Consider the following 16,078-nt stretch of genomic DNA (forward strand, 5'->3'; position numbering starts at 1 on the left):
AGGACTCTCTCCCAGGGGCAGGGTGCTGCTTCGTGTTGGCTTGACCGAGATGGAGAGAGAAGAAAGCGACAAAGAATAACACACGGGTGTAACGAGAAGGCTTATTATTCTGTTACCTACAACGGTTCCGTTGTTCTTTTAACTATATGGCACTAATTGTTCACAGCATAGAGTGTCGAAAGTTTGCACCGAAATTCGGCCACTGTCTTGAATTCCGCTAAAGATAACACCCACACGAAACCCGTGCCACACACACACGCACGCTGAGTTCCCCGCGGGAGGCTGGCGTACCCATTGATGCGCGAAAATAATGATACAAGTACGCACACGCACGGTCCCTGAATTGTTTAAAAATAAGGATCGTAATGAATAAATCATACTACACGGACCTCCCGCATGCCGGAACCGGAAACGGTGGGCTCAAACACGTGTGTGAGCGCCCTTCCCTTCTGGTGCATTGCACCGTGTTTCTGTTGCTTCATTTTCCATTAGCGGATAGCAAAATGCACCAACGTGGTGCGTGGAGAGAGCGCGGGCACGAAAAAAAGCACACCGTCGGATGATAAATAAATTAATAGCTGCTCCCCGCTCGCTCGACTCGACAGAGAGAGGTCCTGCCGGGCACACAAACACAATTAAAAGTGGTGCCACCGAACACAAACCAAAAAACGGGCCGGGGGGGCAAATGAATAAAAACCATTTAACAAAACAATGATAAAACGGAACCGGAAACTCGTACGTGAACCGTGGGCAGCAGCGTGGCGAACACAAAAATTCCGTTCCGGTTCGCTTGGTATCCGCGCGCGGCATGCGTTTTCTCCTGCCAACCTGCCTGCCTGCTGGCCAAATCAATTGGTGGGCTGTGGTGTGGTTGTTTTTGGAGGTTTTCCCATCCGCCAAACCCACCCCCCCGTTGGGCAGGTTTTCTTTTCGATGAAATTCAATTTCCATGGGGTGGTGTTTTTCGCCCTCCTTTATTTGGCCACCAGAAGAAGAGAGCTGCGCGCCGGAGTTTTTGATGAACGTGAGAAAAAAGCGCAATGGAAGAAATATCATAACACCAAACGGCATCCGGGGTAAACCCATAAAGTGGAACCCGGAGAAGTGAGATGGAAAAGCTTATCCCCGCGATCGATTGTGGGGTTTGGGTGCACCACCGCACACACTCTGGTGCATCGCGCGGCATTTAATTTATATCTCCCGCTCCGGTGGCCGGTCTGCGTCCGTCTGGTGGCGTGAATCACAGCTGGGCGGGTATAATTTATTATCCATGATCTTCTCCATGACCGTGTGAAGAGCGCGCGCCCGTTCAAAGGCTCATCCACAGCTCGGCGCCAAACAAGCGCGTCCTTGAGATGATCGCGCGCGCGCGTCCACGGACACGGGACGGGATACCCCGGGAGTGATAGCTCTAAAAGTTATTTCATGCTCCCGACGACGGGCGGGCGCCATCTCGTCAACAAATGGCGCTGATAAAATCGTTTGGAGGAAGTTTCGCGTCGTCAGGCTATATCTTCGGAACACGGGCACGTCCGTCGTGGATTGTTTTTTTTTGCGCTGTGTTAGCCCCTCACAACTTTCGTGGAAGCGGAAGCTGGGAAGCGATTTTAATTTAAACTTAATGAATGATCGTTCGCTGTCGTCACGAGTGCCGGTGGAACACCGGATGCCAAGGAGCGATGAAAACACATCGCTCGCAGTGCACCGCATCGGGAAGAGTGAGTGCACAGCACAGCAAGTTTATTTTAACAATAACCGCCCCATTTTTTTTAAAGGCCGTCGCGGCGATGCACTCCCTTATCGTGGCACTGCACATTCGATTATGAACAACGCTGCTGCTGCTTCGCGCTATCGCCGTCCTCACGGAGAGTTGCGTTCCGAAGCCCCCCGTGGGGCTTGTACACTTTTCCCGTTCGCTTTTATCAATTTATTATTTTGTTCCGAATTCACCCCGCTCGACAGAGTATGTGCGGAGGAGGAGTGTTCCCGGGAAAAAGGTGCGGTATATTTAATCAGCGCAATGAAGTTATCCGCTGCTCCTTGGAATGCTCACGGAATTGTTAAACATTGCGTGAACTGTAATGAATTGAACTCGCCAGAATAAAAAACCGGCGCTCCAGTCGGGGACAAATGTATTTGTGATAATTGGAAATTTATGCTTTTTTCCAGCAGCCGGGGTTCTCGTTTGCTTCCGCGGCACAGTGACACACGGTGGTTAGAATGTTGCAATCCCAGAGAACCGTGCGCGCGCGATAGAAGCTGTGATAGACGAGCGTCACATTTTTGCATTTTATTCATTTTCCTCGCCCCCGTATGCAAATAGCAGCGCGCGGGGTGTATTGAAACAAAGTGCAAAGCTAGCCAATATCAGTCGTGTCCTTGGACATCCGGTGGTGGTGCTGTTGCTGCTGCGTTCTCTCTGGTTGCCGTACATGCGGCGGTGCGGAATTTTTGCACCATCTTGCCGGGCGCGGTTCCGTTCGAAGCTCCGCTACGGTGTGTAAAAGACCCTTTCCTTTGATCGACACAACTCTCGAACGATCGTCGCGCGCGCGCTCGGAGTTTCCCGGAAAACTCCGGCCCGGCACTGTCGTCCCGACAAGTGTTCCTTTTAACTATCGCCGGTGCCTCCCGGTAGTGCTAGTTTGTTCTGGCGAGACTGTGTTAAATTTATTCATCATGAAAGGGGTAGTGCAGCAACGTGGCGACGAGGGCGCGCGGGCCAAAAACAGCGTCGCAGAGCGAAGTGTGTCAACGAGGTGCAAACGTTCGTGTGGCATAAAAGAAGGGATATCATTGAAACGCGGGGCACGAAATAAAATAAAACATGTCAAGAAGGCAGAAGGCGAAAGCGGAGCGAAAAGGCCTCGCGCGCCGGGACGAGTTTGAAACCTTTTTATCTAGTTAATTGCATCTGCAGCGCGCCCGCGAACGAACGAAGTCGAAGAAGGTGCACATCCCGATGATGCGCTCCGGCACAGATTGCAGTTCGTTTTGTTCTGCAACTGCCGCAGCTGGAACTGCCGCATCACAGGCGCAGGTCCCTCCTCCGCCGCAGCGGTGAAGGGTCTCTTCTCACTGATTCCTCTCTGACTGGATTAGAGACACTGGGAGCACCCCTAACGACCCGAAATGCGGATTAAGAGGGTGCGCCACGGCGGTACCGGCGGGGCTTAGCATGAAGTTAAACCAATTGTCGGAAAACTGTGACCCGTGGGGGGACGTGGGGAGGTCACCGGCTACCCGGGGGACTTTTCGCGGTTCCGTTTGATGACGACGACCGCGGGAAAGAATCCTATGACCGGCCGGTGCTGGTGTGCTGTGGGATTAAGTCGGGTTTTTAACGTCCATTGGCAACTTTTCCGTTTCCGTTTTTGATGATGGTCATCACCCGGCTACTATCTGGCACTCTCTAATCAGTTGATTCGCGCGGCGCGTCACAGAGATAGTGGAGCGATAATTAAATAAAACTAACACCAGGCGAAGGGTCCGGGGTTGCGAAAGGACTATAGTTTAATGCTGATCAAAAGCTCGGATGTCACGCGACAGGGCTTCGTGTCGAATCGAGACAAAAGGAATGATACTTGTAGGAACTAAGAGAAAGGCGTCTCGTAATCATGGACACACGCAGTTCTGAATCCTAACGTTATTTCACAAACACATTTCACTCGCTCGTTTTCAAATTAACGAATATCGTACCTTCGATGGTGGCGACTCTCCAATATTGTAATTCTCTTTATGACTAAACGTTTCCTTCAAATCTCTTAATGTAACACTAGCTGCAAGTTCGTCTCTCCAGGCCCCTTCTCAATATACACGCACACGCAAAACTTAAGAAATACTCACTTTTTCAATATATCTAATCTACCAGGGGGGCTACCATTTCCTTTGGCTGCCGGAAGAGTGTGTCTGTCTGTATGTGTGGTGTGTAAATTTGGCTGGCCGCACTGATCGTGTAGTACATGTGTGTGTGTGGGCTCTGAATGTGTCCTTGTGGGAAATCCAATTCCTATATATCTGATCCACGTGTCGCGCTGCTCTCTATATAACCGTAACGTAACGCTCAATCAACGAAGATCCTTCCGGTCGGCCCATCGCTCTATGTATAGTGTGTGTGTGGCACTACACGGGGGCTCTCTGCATCTTTCCTTCAACATAATACTAATCTCTGATTTTCTATAACCGTTTTCGAATACTGTGGTGTGTCCTGCCTCGGTCTCTAGCCCCGACCACCCCTCGCAGGGAGGTCCGAGAGAGGACGTCGAGGATTCGTATCCTACCTTTGAGTATCGCTCCGTCCGCGCTGTCCTAACGCGCGCGCTGCTGCTGAGTTGCGTTTTTCGGCGATCCGTTTTCGTTCTCGTGTTTCCGGTTTCTGGCATTTCTTCGATGTTCGGGTCAATTAGATCGCACCAAGAATGGCCATAATAGTGCTAGTGGCGTATGGGAGGGGCTGGCGGCTATGGGACGGGGAGCTTTGACATCCTCATTCAGTCGTGGCGGCCACCGCAAACCGGTGGTGCTGCTGCGTGATCGAGAGAGCGAGCGGGAGGGCCACGGACAGCGTCCACAGGAGGGCGGGTCCGGCCGAGGAGCCGCTGATGCCGTGGGGCTGCAGTGGCAGCGTGGAGAACTCTTTCACCTCGGTCCAGTCGCTGAGACCGGCCGCGTTACGAGCGGCCACCCGGATGAGGTACTTGGTGTCGGGTATGAGCTGCACCAGCAGGTAGGTCGCTCCGTCGGCCACATCGAAGTCACGTCGGCTCGCGTGGTCCCAGGAGCGCGTCCGGGAGTACTCCTCCGTTGGCATCAGCTCGAACCGGTAGCCGATGACGGTGGTCGGGTCCGGCGGCGTGTCGTGTGACTTGGTCGCTCCCACGTCGATGTCGAGCGTATCCGAGTTGACACCACGTAGCTGGAACTGCGGACAAAAAAGGACACCCACCATTCGCTTTATAGTACCCGACACGACCCCCGAGCCTTTTTTTTTTTGTTTGGTTGGCTCCTCTTGAATCGGCGTGCCGAAATAATACTCACCAGACTCGGAGGGTCCGGCTTGGAGCCCTCCTTCAAGATGATCTCCTGCGACACCGTACCGAGCTCGTTCTTTGCCTCGCACTTGTACTTCCCGAACGTGCTGCTAGTTTTTATAAAGATCTAGCCGCGGAGCAAAAACGAAAAATGGTTGAACACAAAATAAATGGACAGTAGCGCGAGGCAGCAAAATGGACCGCGCCGGGTGGGTCTTGGACACAAACCGAAAGAATGGAGGACCATCATTTCGTGCACTCTCCTCTTACCTGCAGCATCGAAACGTGCTGACCCTGGTAGATGATGTGGCTCTTCTGGGTGAGCTTTTTGTTGTTGGCCGACCAGCTGAAGTTGGCCGGCGGTTCGGCGGTCGCCTCACACGTGAGATTAACCATGCCACTAACGTACCCGTAGGCATCGACGATGGACGGTTTCCACTTGGGCAGATACGGTTTATCTGAGAGAATATGTGGGAAAATTGTAGTTCACGAAAATCGGAAAAATCGGGGTGCTACCGAAACAGTACACCGGAACTGGGGGTACTACATACGCTTGATGTTGAGCCGGATCGTCTTCTCCTCGAAGCTGCTCCCGGTGGCCGAAATCTGGAACGCCTTGCACGTATACTCGCCCGTGTCGTTCTGCCGCACCTTCTTGATGGACATCCCGTCGGCCAGCTTGCTGAACCGTCCGTTGTGGCCAACTGTCGAAGGGGCGTAATGGCATCACAATAAGGTGTTAACGATGGTCCCAAATGGGTACGCAATCGGAATACGGCGGAACGACCACCGGCGACCAGCCCGCGCATGGAACGCGATCAAATAGTTGTTAGCATTTAAATTATATGCAAATGAGTTATCAGCCCACCGGCTGTCATGATGTTATCAAGCCCGGATATCGATTGCATAATTTTGCTGACCCCAACCGACCGAACCCGTCGCTTTGTTGTGCTCGTGCCTCGTGACGAGGTTAAATAAGTTTATTCCGCTTCCGGTTCCATTATGGGGCATCCGATGATGGGGGAGGAGGTCATGGGGACGCCTGGTAGTGCGTTGACGGCGGAAGTTGACCCGCGTATCGATACGGCTCTAGAGGTAAAAGCGTAAGCCAGAGGAGGCCAGCCGTGTCAAAATTCCGTTCAGATCAAAATAAAACACGTGTTATGATGTGACCTAAAATCTTAAAACACTCATCTCTCTCAATAAACAATGGATCTCCAACAGGTAAGTCCTTAAATAAAACATTAAAGGTTGTAGCAACTAACTCGTGCCTATAAATACAAACATCGCCACACAGCAGGCTTAAAGGCTCTCGTTTAAATGTCAGATGAAAAATCCTAGAGTTCGTTCGTCAGTTCCCAGCCCTTAACATCTCCGTCGTTCTCTTTAACGACGCCGTATTGTTTAAAAAAATGGGTTTACAATTTATTTACTGCCGCGAAAGTTAAATGTTTTTTCAACAAAACACAACCACAACCAACAGGCCGACCAAAATCCAAATTACTGTGTGTGTGTGCGAAAGCATATCGCGGCGACAAAAGTTTCCTCCTGCTCGGAAACGAGACCCGTAACCCTCTCAAGGTACCCTTCTGCCGGGTGGGATGACTTTTTGTTTTGATACTTAATGCGCGCCCAACCGCGCGAGGCCCTGCTGTAAACTAGCTGACCCCGCGCGGCGCACGGTTGGACGCCCCTTTTGCCGCGGAGTGGGGTTTGCCTAGCCCGATGCTTCTGGGATCCCGCGCTCCTGGGTGAAAAGCGTTTGTTTGTTGTGCTTTATTTAGCACCACACAAAACCGCGACCGACCTCCAGAAAAAGGAGCAAAGTTCTGCGACGTGCGTGTGTGTGCGACAAGAGCTTCGTTTCTTCGTGTAACAATTAATTTGAAGCCACAGCTTCTGTGGTCTCGCCCAACAACCGTGCGGCGCTTCGGACTGCGCGCGTTGAGGCGATTTATGTGGTTTATCGTTTCCGTCTCGGTTTACGGCGGTGCCACAGTAGTGGCCAACCGTCCGGCCGGCCGGCATAGTTGAGAGCTCGGAAGTTTCGACGGAAGAGAGTTGGCTTCCATGGCCGACCGAAAGAAGTTGTGGCTTAGTTTCGACCGGCCGGAGGACCATCGCAGCTCGAGCAGTGTGGGCGAATGATGAGGGTCGTCGTTAGGGCCGCCCCACGAAGAAGTTACAAGTGTTTCTGCGTTGCCCCCAGGTGAGGCCATCGCAGCGCAGGCAGCGCCAATGTCTTGTGCTGCGTCGTGCTCGAAGGGATAAAGTTTCGGACGGATTCATTAGAATATTTCCACACACAGCCCACAGACTTTCGCGCGCTCGGGGAACCGATTCGATTGAAGTCGGCGAGGTGAGACCCGAGAGCTTTGTTGAGCTCGGTTGCTGTTGACGACGTCCCGTCTTGATGTTCAAATTTGAATGAAAGCAACCCCTGGGCTGGGGTAACGGAAGTTGGAAAACTTCAAAACAAAAAAAAAAACCGGGAGATTTGTTGAATGTTTCAACTCAATCGTGTAACCTCTTCTGTCGGACAATCTTTTTCATCTCCAGGACGCAGGATGATTTCCAAGCTTTCGGGAACACTCGTTTCAATTGGCACGGCACAATCTGCGATAAAAAAGCTTTTATGAGCTCGTTTTGGCAACGATAGCTCGTGTGTGTCGAGGTACGCGTGGTGCTGATGATGCGATGATGGTCTCTCTTACCGAGCCATTGCTCCATAAAATAACAAGACGATGCTGGACGGTGGTGTGTTAGAGCACGAGCAACCGCAGAGAGCGAAAAAAAACGGAACGGACACGGAAACATAAATCCACCGAACGATCATCGCTATGTGCCATGGACAGAAAAGCTTTTAAAACCGCTTCTCGTACGCCGTTCGTGCGAGCTGATGATGCGACGACGACCAGACCAGGGCGGCGGCTGTCGTTGTTGTGGCCCGTCGACGCGAAACAATGCATGTTTCGGTACCATAATCATTGCATTTTGCCCCGCGCACCAGCGTTTCCGTGTTCCGCGTGTCCGCGCGTCATATTCTGTCGTCCGCTTCCCGAGAGAGTAACGCGAGACGAGCACGCCGGCCGAATGAAAGGCATCCCACCCCACCACCACAGGGAGGAGGAAATAAAGGATGTGTGCGATCTCGTGTAAAAGATGGCCGTCGTCATCATGAGCGTGTCTCCCCAGCGCGCGCCGTTCGATGAAAGGGGACATAAATTTTAGTGCCGTGCAGCAGGACCGTCATTGCAGTTCTCCGCGGTGGGCCGTCCCGGCAATCAGGTGAGAAAAAGCTTTTAGAAGACTTCGGAGTCGGTCCAAAAAAAAGGGGGAAGACACAAAAAGCGTAACATGTTGCGCGGGTGGAGTGGTCCGGTGTCCTGAGCGCGGGCACAGGAACTTACAGTGCAGCGGTTGCCCGTTGAAGTACCACGACACGGACGGTTCCGGATGCCCTTTCACCTCGCAGCGGATGGTCGCGTCCTTATCTTCCACCGCCGTCTGCACGTTGCTCGTGTCCCGGAACGAGATTGGTTCTGTGTGTGCGAGAGAGAGAAGAAAGAAGCAGATAAAACAAGTGAACGACGACGTTACACACAAGTTGTTGGCCCTTACCGTAGACGATCATTTTAAAGGACTTCCGAAGGGCCTCCGCGGAGGCCGGGGCGCTCGGATCGTCCACCTCGCAGGTCCAGTTGCCCTGGTCCGTGCGTTCGATCTTCTCGAATATCAGCGTCAGCGAGCTGCCCTTGTTCTCGATGTGCACCCGGCCGCGCGTTTCCTCGATGACGGCGTTTTTCGGGTTCCGCCACTTGAGCTTCAGCTCCGGGTTCGAGTGCCAGCAGCTGGCCATGCGCGATTGGTTCACGAAATGAGCCATTTCCTCCTCCGGGATGATCGTCAGGGTGCCGCCGCCGGACGTCGTCGACTTGGGGCTGCCGTTGCCGGTGATTTGCTGGTTCCCATTAACGGTGCCCACCAGCCCTGGAAAGGAGTCGGGAGAAAGAATACTGTTTTAGTCGAAGAAGCGTCCAGGCGGGCGCATTAATTTTGAGTCACACGCGAGATGCACGACCGGCGTTGGTCGGCGGCCACCTCCATTGATTAATTGTGTCAATTACGGACGGACGATTTTTAGTGACAGCCACAACCATGTGAGTTAATTCGACCGACCGCCCACGGGGGGCGCAACAGTGTGTGGGCCGCCTTTCGCCTACAGCATAGTGGCCTATGCTCGGGGAGCTTGATGCGCCTCGCTGTGACCATCACCCATTGACGCCGTATCTCGGGTAAATAAATATTTTGCGGTCCAGAAAGCCAACAACATCCGCTGCTGGAGTGATCGCAAATGCCAACCGATAATAATCACCCAAACCGCGAGAGGTGATTGTCCCGACAACAGGCGGGAAAATCGTGGCCAACCGCAATCTCGCAATTATGACACATTGAAATGCATCTAATCCCCGGGTCGGCCGCATATTCTCGGTGCTGTGCTGCGGTTTAAATATTTGCATTGAAAACAAAAATAAATGTGCTGATTAGACTATGCGGACCTCGGCGGGGCTGTCGACACAGCGCATATTAAATATATTCGCCCAACGGGGACCACCCTTTCTGGACCCACACAAACGGGAGAGGTTATGTTTCACAGGGCCATCGAATTCTGTCCGCCCGCCCGGGAGAGAGTAATTTTAATTTAATTTCCGAATGAATTTATGGATAATTGCGATTGAATTGTAATGAATTGTTCGGTGTGCGCCACGGTACAGAGTACATAATGTGGTTTAATGAACGAAGTCGGGTGAAACATGTAACCACCCCGAAAGCTTCCGAGGCAAAACACGGTGCATCTCCGTTGTTCACACTGCACTGCGCGAAAATCCTGGGGCCCGGACGGACATCCCAACCAACCAGCGCGGAACACCGTAGTCCACCGATAAATTACTGTCTTCCACAGAGAGAGAGACCTACTACGTCGTAACGTAACACAGAGCGCACGCCGTAACGAGATTCTGGCATCAAACAAATGTGCTCGAGACCTCTCGGCCAACGGCGCAGCGCCATTCCTTAAGAAGCAAGGATTTATTTGTGGTTTGTATTGCCGGCCCGGCGTTACCATTACGAAGCGGTGCAGCGCAACTCTGGCGGTGCAAGGTCCTCAGCGTGGCACTGATGTCCGTTCTGCTGGTGGCGTGTGATGAGGCCAGCAGCGCCATCTTGTAGTGAAATTAATAATCTACTGTTGTTGTGTAAAGTCTGCCGGCCATTATGTTTCCCTCGCCGGGAATGGAAATTAGGAACGCACAGAGAGTCCGAGAAGGCATTAACATCTTCGGCCCGTCCGTCGACCGGTTAAGTTTGCCCAGGCTGGGCCAGGGCAGGGCACGGCGACCACCATCATGATGGGCGCAGCAATCAATCAAGGAGCGTGGTGCGCACTAAGCACATTATACCGCGTTAAGATCACAAGCTGACGAGGCACAAAACTGAACTGCCTACGACGCGCTCTCTCTTCGGGGGACGCACCCCATCTATCTCATCGATCGCCCCCACAAGTTGTCAGCCTTTTTTGATAAATGTTTGAGGTCATGCGAACATTCTAATCGCGTGAAAGAACGTGCACTTAACCCGGAGCAGGTTCGAATCGTCACCGTTAGAGCGCGTTAGGAAGTTGCTAACTCATGCGTCTTCCCAAAACCTTGATAAAGAAAGGCTTTCGAGCAGGGTCACCAGGCGGAGCCGCAGCCGGGGGCAGGTTACAGCAAACTGGGAGCCGTCGCTAGAGAATGAAGATTGACTTGTTATCACTCACGAACCGCGTGAAGAGGTTCCAGTTGGTGTCTTCGTACGAAGGGGGCGAAGGCAGACAGAATTCAATTTTCTGATTCATTCGAATAGTTTGCCCAAGCAGTGGCATACGGTGGCGTATGGACACACACACTCGACCCCCCAGGACACCACATCCGACACACAGCAGAGCTAGCTTTGATTAGCGATGGATGTAATCAAAGTCGGCCTTTAATCCAGGCGGTAGAGCGGTTCAGAGTGAGAGCGGATAACAAGACGCCGTCGTGCAGACGACGAACGAGGGTTCGCCTTTGATCTCGCGCTCGAGCGCGCTGAAGCCTTCGGATGAAAGCTTAAGCCCTGCTGCCACACGCCCGAAAGGACACATCGACCACCGGCACACACAGATACGCATCTCGAGAACGACGATTCGATACGCGTAGGATTCCGCGTATCGATCAGTTGCAGCTCGGAGTAGATGCAATATGCTAAAAGTAACGGACTTAGATTGTTGTTGTAGCAGCGCTTTTTCGATCATAATGATTTCGATTGAGCTGTTGTTTATTGCAGCAATAAACAACCACACACAGGCTGCCGGTGTGGTTGACACCCAAGCTGCCAGCCGTAACAATGAACATCCGGCAAATGCTCAGGCAATGCCACAGCGAGAAGCCACTGGTCCGTAATTACGAACATCCGCAAAACCACGAGCAAGGAACAACATACGAACAATGCACAGAAAAACAAGCATAGCCCTCACAGCAAGGTATCCCGTCGGTCGGCACAAATTCTGGGAGGCAAACAATAACAATTCTGTATTGATTTATTTTTTCGATGAAACTAGCTTGTTGAGGGGCAATCAATTCCAACGAAAAATCGACAATGAAACGACCGTTAAATTAGCACATTTTTTCGCGCAGGTTTCAATGTCTCAACCTTCGTTCTCGGGCACTCAACGATAATCGGAGACAGAACCCCAAGGTTAATGTGATTGCAATCGAACCGTCCACGCATGCTTTGATGCACTTTGAACGCTCAATTGATGGTCCTTCCGGGTATTTCTAAGGACTACAATTACGCCGCCTAGAGGGGCTCACGGAGGACGAGAGCGTATTTGAAGAAAGTTCATTATTTTCCATTTCCCAAACAGTCAGCTTATTTTTTGACGTGTGCGCGCCGCGCCTCCCCGCCAACGGGACCGATTTGGGAAGAGCAGAACGCAAAAACAATTCTCCGGCCCCGGGACCCAGGCCCAACTTATGTAATTGGGTTTGGAGAAGATGCGGCAGCGCGCAATCATATCCCGTTAGAGGAGGAAGATTTATTTTTCTGCTGCTCTTTGGCCTTGGCTCGAGGAGCTACTTAACCGCGCCCGAAAACAGGAAAAAAACAAACCTACTCACGACCAACGGTGGTCTTTGGAAGTCTTCGGAAGCGCGTTCACAAAATGCAAAGTTTGGTATAATCTTTCACGACGAGAGCGTGCACATATTACGAAACTTTTCACGGAACTTACGTTCTGTTCTGAGGTCTCTCCGCTGCTGTGTGTTCGCGTGATTATTTCTGAACTCGAGAGCACATCCGGCAATATTCTTTTGCAGACTTTTAGACAGATTTTCGGGCAGCCAAACTTATTCTGCCCGGTCAGGCCCAACCAGGCCACAGCCAGCCAGACGGAAGCGTTCTTCTTGTTTATCGAGCGGAGACGATCAGAAACAACGCAAATAGTTATGAGTCCCCTCCAGCCAACAGAGCGTTGGAGATCGGCCGATCTGGAGACCTCCCCTATGGCGAGGCACGTTCGTGGGGGGGGCCGGGGTTTCGGGAAAACTTTTTTCCTGAAATGTATAACTTTTTCGCCGCATTCACCGAGTGGCACAGGCCCATGTTTTTGGCAGCCGCAGGCGGCGTATGGAAAACCTACTACACTATTTATCACCCGTCCCCGGTGGGGGCTATGGTCCGGGTCCGGTCCTGTTAGGGAACGGCCGTGTGAAGCAATAGTGCGCACACACCACAGAGAGTGCAGGCCAGTCCTGGACCCTTTTCTGTGCATCGCCGATTTCGTTATGGTCAGTTTCGCGCGCCCACGTTTGGAAAAACGTCGTCCTATGATGGTACAGAAGAATTGAGGTTTTTTTCGCGTTTTGTGTTTTTACTGCTCCACCTACCTAGCATGTGGCCTTGGGGGGTCAGAAAAATGCTTCCCGAAAGTAAAAACCATCACACGGAAATCCAAATTACTATAAACTTTGATTTCGTTTTCCGTTTTATGGCGATAGTTTTTGCAAAAACTCAAATTTTATTTCATTTCAACCAACCAGGATCAAAGCCAGAGTGTCCCACGGGACCGTCCTCAGCGAGACGCGGGATGCACATTTACCAAACCAAACCAGTTTCTTTGATCTGCGCCAAGGATTAAAAAGCGAAGAATGAGAAACGGTCGGTCAACAGAAACGCAAATAAATGTGACCAAATTTGTGAAAAAGAGTTACGATGTTTACAGTGACTGTTCGTGTTCGTGTCCGTGTCTGTATGTGTCTGCCGAGGTCCTAAATGCGAAGGAAAGGAGCTGCGAAACTTTTATCGTGCCAATACAGGTCCCGCGGGGCCAACATAAGGCGGCCGGCCCCTCGTCGTCGCATTCGACCGCAAGCCGGAAGTTTGAGTCAAAATCCTCCTCAGAACCCGGCCTCAGGACGGCTGATGAATAAATAATCGTTTAGTTTCCGATCTGAGAGAACCTCCCAGAGACCCAGCAGCAGCAGCAGCAGCTTTGGCGAGGACCCGAGGCACCCCGTATGAATCCTGCTCGAGCACACGCCGAAATCGCTTCGGTTGTGTGTTGAGGCAGGTCCTGTGGCCGACCCCGAGTGGTGAGCGGGTTGGCCACCACCAAGTTTCGTAGCACTTTGATTGTTTCTGGCTGAAAGGGTAATTGGGATTGATAGTAGTAAGATAAATGTTTCTCTAATGGCAAACACTCCTCGGCCTTCGGTGCTTCGGCTGGGGCTTCGGTTTGCTCTGCTTAAGCCATCGCTTAGTAGACATGCTCCACTTTCTGAGATAGAGAGGCCCGCCCGGTGCGGCAGCGATGATCGTGCCCACATTAATTTCCGGATTTAAGACAAGAAAGATGAAAAGTACGGACCTCGGAGCCTGACGGAGGCACGCGCCGCCGTTCTTGGACGAAGCAGCCCCAAATGCCGCAGCTCTCTCGCAGCTGGGAGATGCCGTGATAACACGTGCCACGCCGAACGAAAGAGGGAATTTATGTTGTTCTTGTAGAACAGGCAGCTAAGCTGGGGTTCGGTTAAAAATTCATTCCTGCATCATGAATTTTGCAAACGGCGTGTCAGGGAGGCCTGAATGAACAATGAGTGGACCCGCTGTTTTAATGGTTGTAAATCACGAGACGTAAAAACGGCTGCTAAAAGACGGCGTATCGGCCGGGGGGCCACTTGTGCCAGGGCCCGTTTGCCGACAATCCATCACACGTTTCTCTCCGCACAGCAGCACCATTCCCGATCAAATTTCACTTCCCTGTGTCACCTAAGAGAGGGTCCTGCCGTGCTCGGATCGCGCTGTGGGGCATAGGCTGGATTATGTCCTCGGCCCAACGCACAGCCCTTGTTATCGGGCTCGAATGCGGTGCTACACCCGGTCCCTCCCGTTATCAATCATGAGTGATGACGACGCCGTGGCAGGGCCTACGCCGAAACGAGGCTCAGCCCACAACACAATAGGCCCTTTCCCGGAACGGATCCTGAATTATTTCGCACTGTTAATCAATATCCGGGCTGGCACACGATCGGAGGTCGGTCGTTATTTTCTCGAAGCGACTGGAAACTGCGACCATAAAAATCAAGATCTGAGAGCTCGAGGAGTTTGCGATTGGGTGGCCCTTTATTAGCGGCGCAAAGCCAAGGAGCTACACGAAACGGAAGCGAATCAGTTGCGCACGCGAATCAGCGTAAGTGGAGCGCCAAGTTGGGTGTCCCCCTCAATAAAGAGTCATTTCCGTTCGTCTTCTGCGTCTGCCTTTGTGGTGCAGATGGCGCGTGAGATCGCCTCACACATCCTATCGGGGGGACCGAGAGTGCGTGAGACATTGCACCAGGAATAGAACACAGCCCCCACTTAGGGGGCGGCCCGTGGTGCAATCTGCCAAATGATGGCCTCCTTCCCTCTCTGGAAGGTGTCGTTTGCACCCGACGAACAAAGCTGGGACGGGATGGTTGTTGAGACCGTTCTCTGGCGTTCTTGTCGTGAAGTGAGACCGTGTTCTCCGTGACACACGCGACTCGGATGGAAGCAAACAAATAAAAGTGGAAACGACGCAGCCATGCTTGAGTTTTTTTTCTTCATTTTCGGTCGCCAGATGGCTGAATGATAAATGCAGCGTTTGCTTGGCAGTGGAGACCAGATTGGCTGCGCTGACCTTGGGACGTGAGTTATGCTTCTGACGCGCTCCGAACGCGTTGTCTGTTTCAATTCCTAAAGTCGGATCTCGCAGGTCGATTTCTGCACGACTAAATCCAATTAGTGGGCAGGTTCCTGGACGTCCAGACTTACCCGCAGCGACGAGCAGCAGCAGCACCAGGAAGTAGCTTCCCACCGGAGACACGGCGGTAATCCGGGAAGCAGTCATTGTCGAACCCGCGGGCGCGTGTATATTTGACTTGCGAACGACAATCCTCCACTGGCCGAGGCACTAATGGCTGAAGGGCGCACTATAATCCGGGCCGCACGAAAGGTGTGTGTTAATGGGCTGAAGGATCCACTAATGCTTCGACTGCGTCGCACTGTTTGCATAAGGGCATTACAATCATATCTCACGTTACGACGCGGCCGTACACATGTTTTTCACCGAGAAGAGAAGCCACTTTCTGTGCATGGGACACTACCTTCACTTCCGGCTATGGATTCGCGACGAGACCGCCGGTGATCGAACGGACGCGTCTCATAAATTGGATTATATTCGACTATCGGCCGGTGGCCACTACACACACTCAGAGACACACAAAATGGCAGATGGATTTGTTTCACAATTTGGCACAATTGGTGACTTCGGGTGGGTCCGACAATTAGACCTCTGCGTGATGCACCACCCCGGGCACGCTTAATTAGTGACGATCCAGAAGAGGCAGCACGCAACTAACTGGGCACTGGGCGAGCGCGTCGAGTAATTGAATTACCGTCGCCGAAGAACACACCGTCAGTGGGTCACACACGCGAGAGGGTGCAGAGTGCAG

At 52.3% G+C, this 16,078-nt stretch overlaps 1 protein-coding gene across 1 annotated transcript; it reads right to left on the reverse strand.

Moving 5' to 3' along the window:
• Positions 1 to 3,524: 3,524 nt before the first annotated feature.
• LOC128272875 (neural cell adhesion molecule 2-like) lies at positions 3,525 to 15,578 on the reverse strand. Its single transcript, XM_053010757.1, has 7 exons — positions 15,399 to 15,578; positions 8,652 to 9,020; positions 8,441 to 8,572; positions 5,582 to 5,734; positions 5,301 to 5,488; positions 5,038 to 5,157; positions 3,525 to 4,921 (listed from the first exon to the last, which is right to left on the reverse strand). Exons 1-7 carry the CDS (start codon positions 15,472 to 15,474, stop codon positions 4,487 to 4,489), a joined length of 1,473 nt encoding a protein of 490 aa, XP_052866717.1. The 5' UTR covers positions 15,475 to 15,578; the 3' UTR covers positions 3,525 to 4,486.
• Between the last annotated feature and the right edge of the window lie 500 nt (positions 15,579 to 16,078).

Source organism: Anopheles cruzii, chromosome 3 (assembly GCF_943734635.1).
Source record: "Anopheles cruzii chromosome 3, idAnoCruzAS_RS32_06, whole genome shotgun sequence".
NCBI lineage: Eukaryota > Metazoa > Arthropoda > Insecta > Diptera > Culicidae > Anopheles > Anopheles cruzii.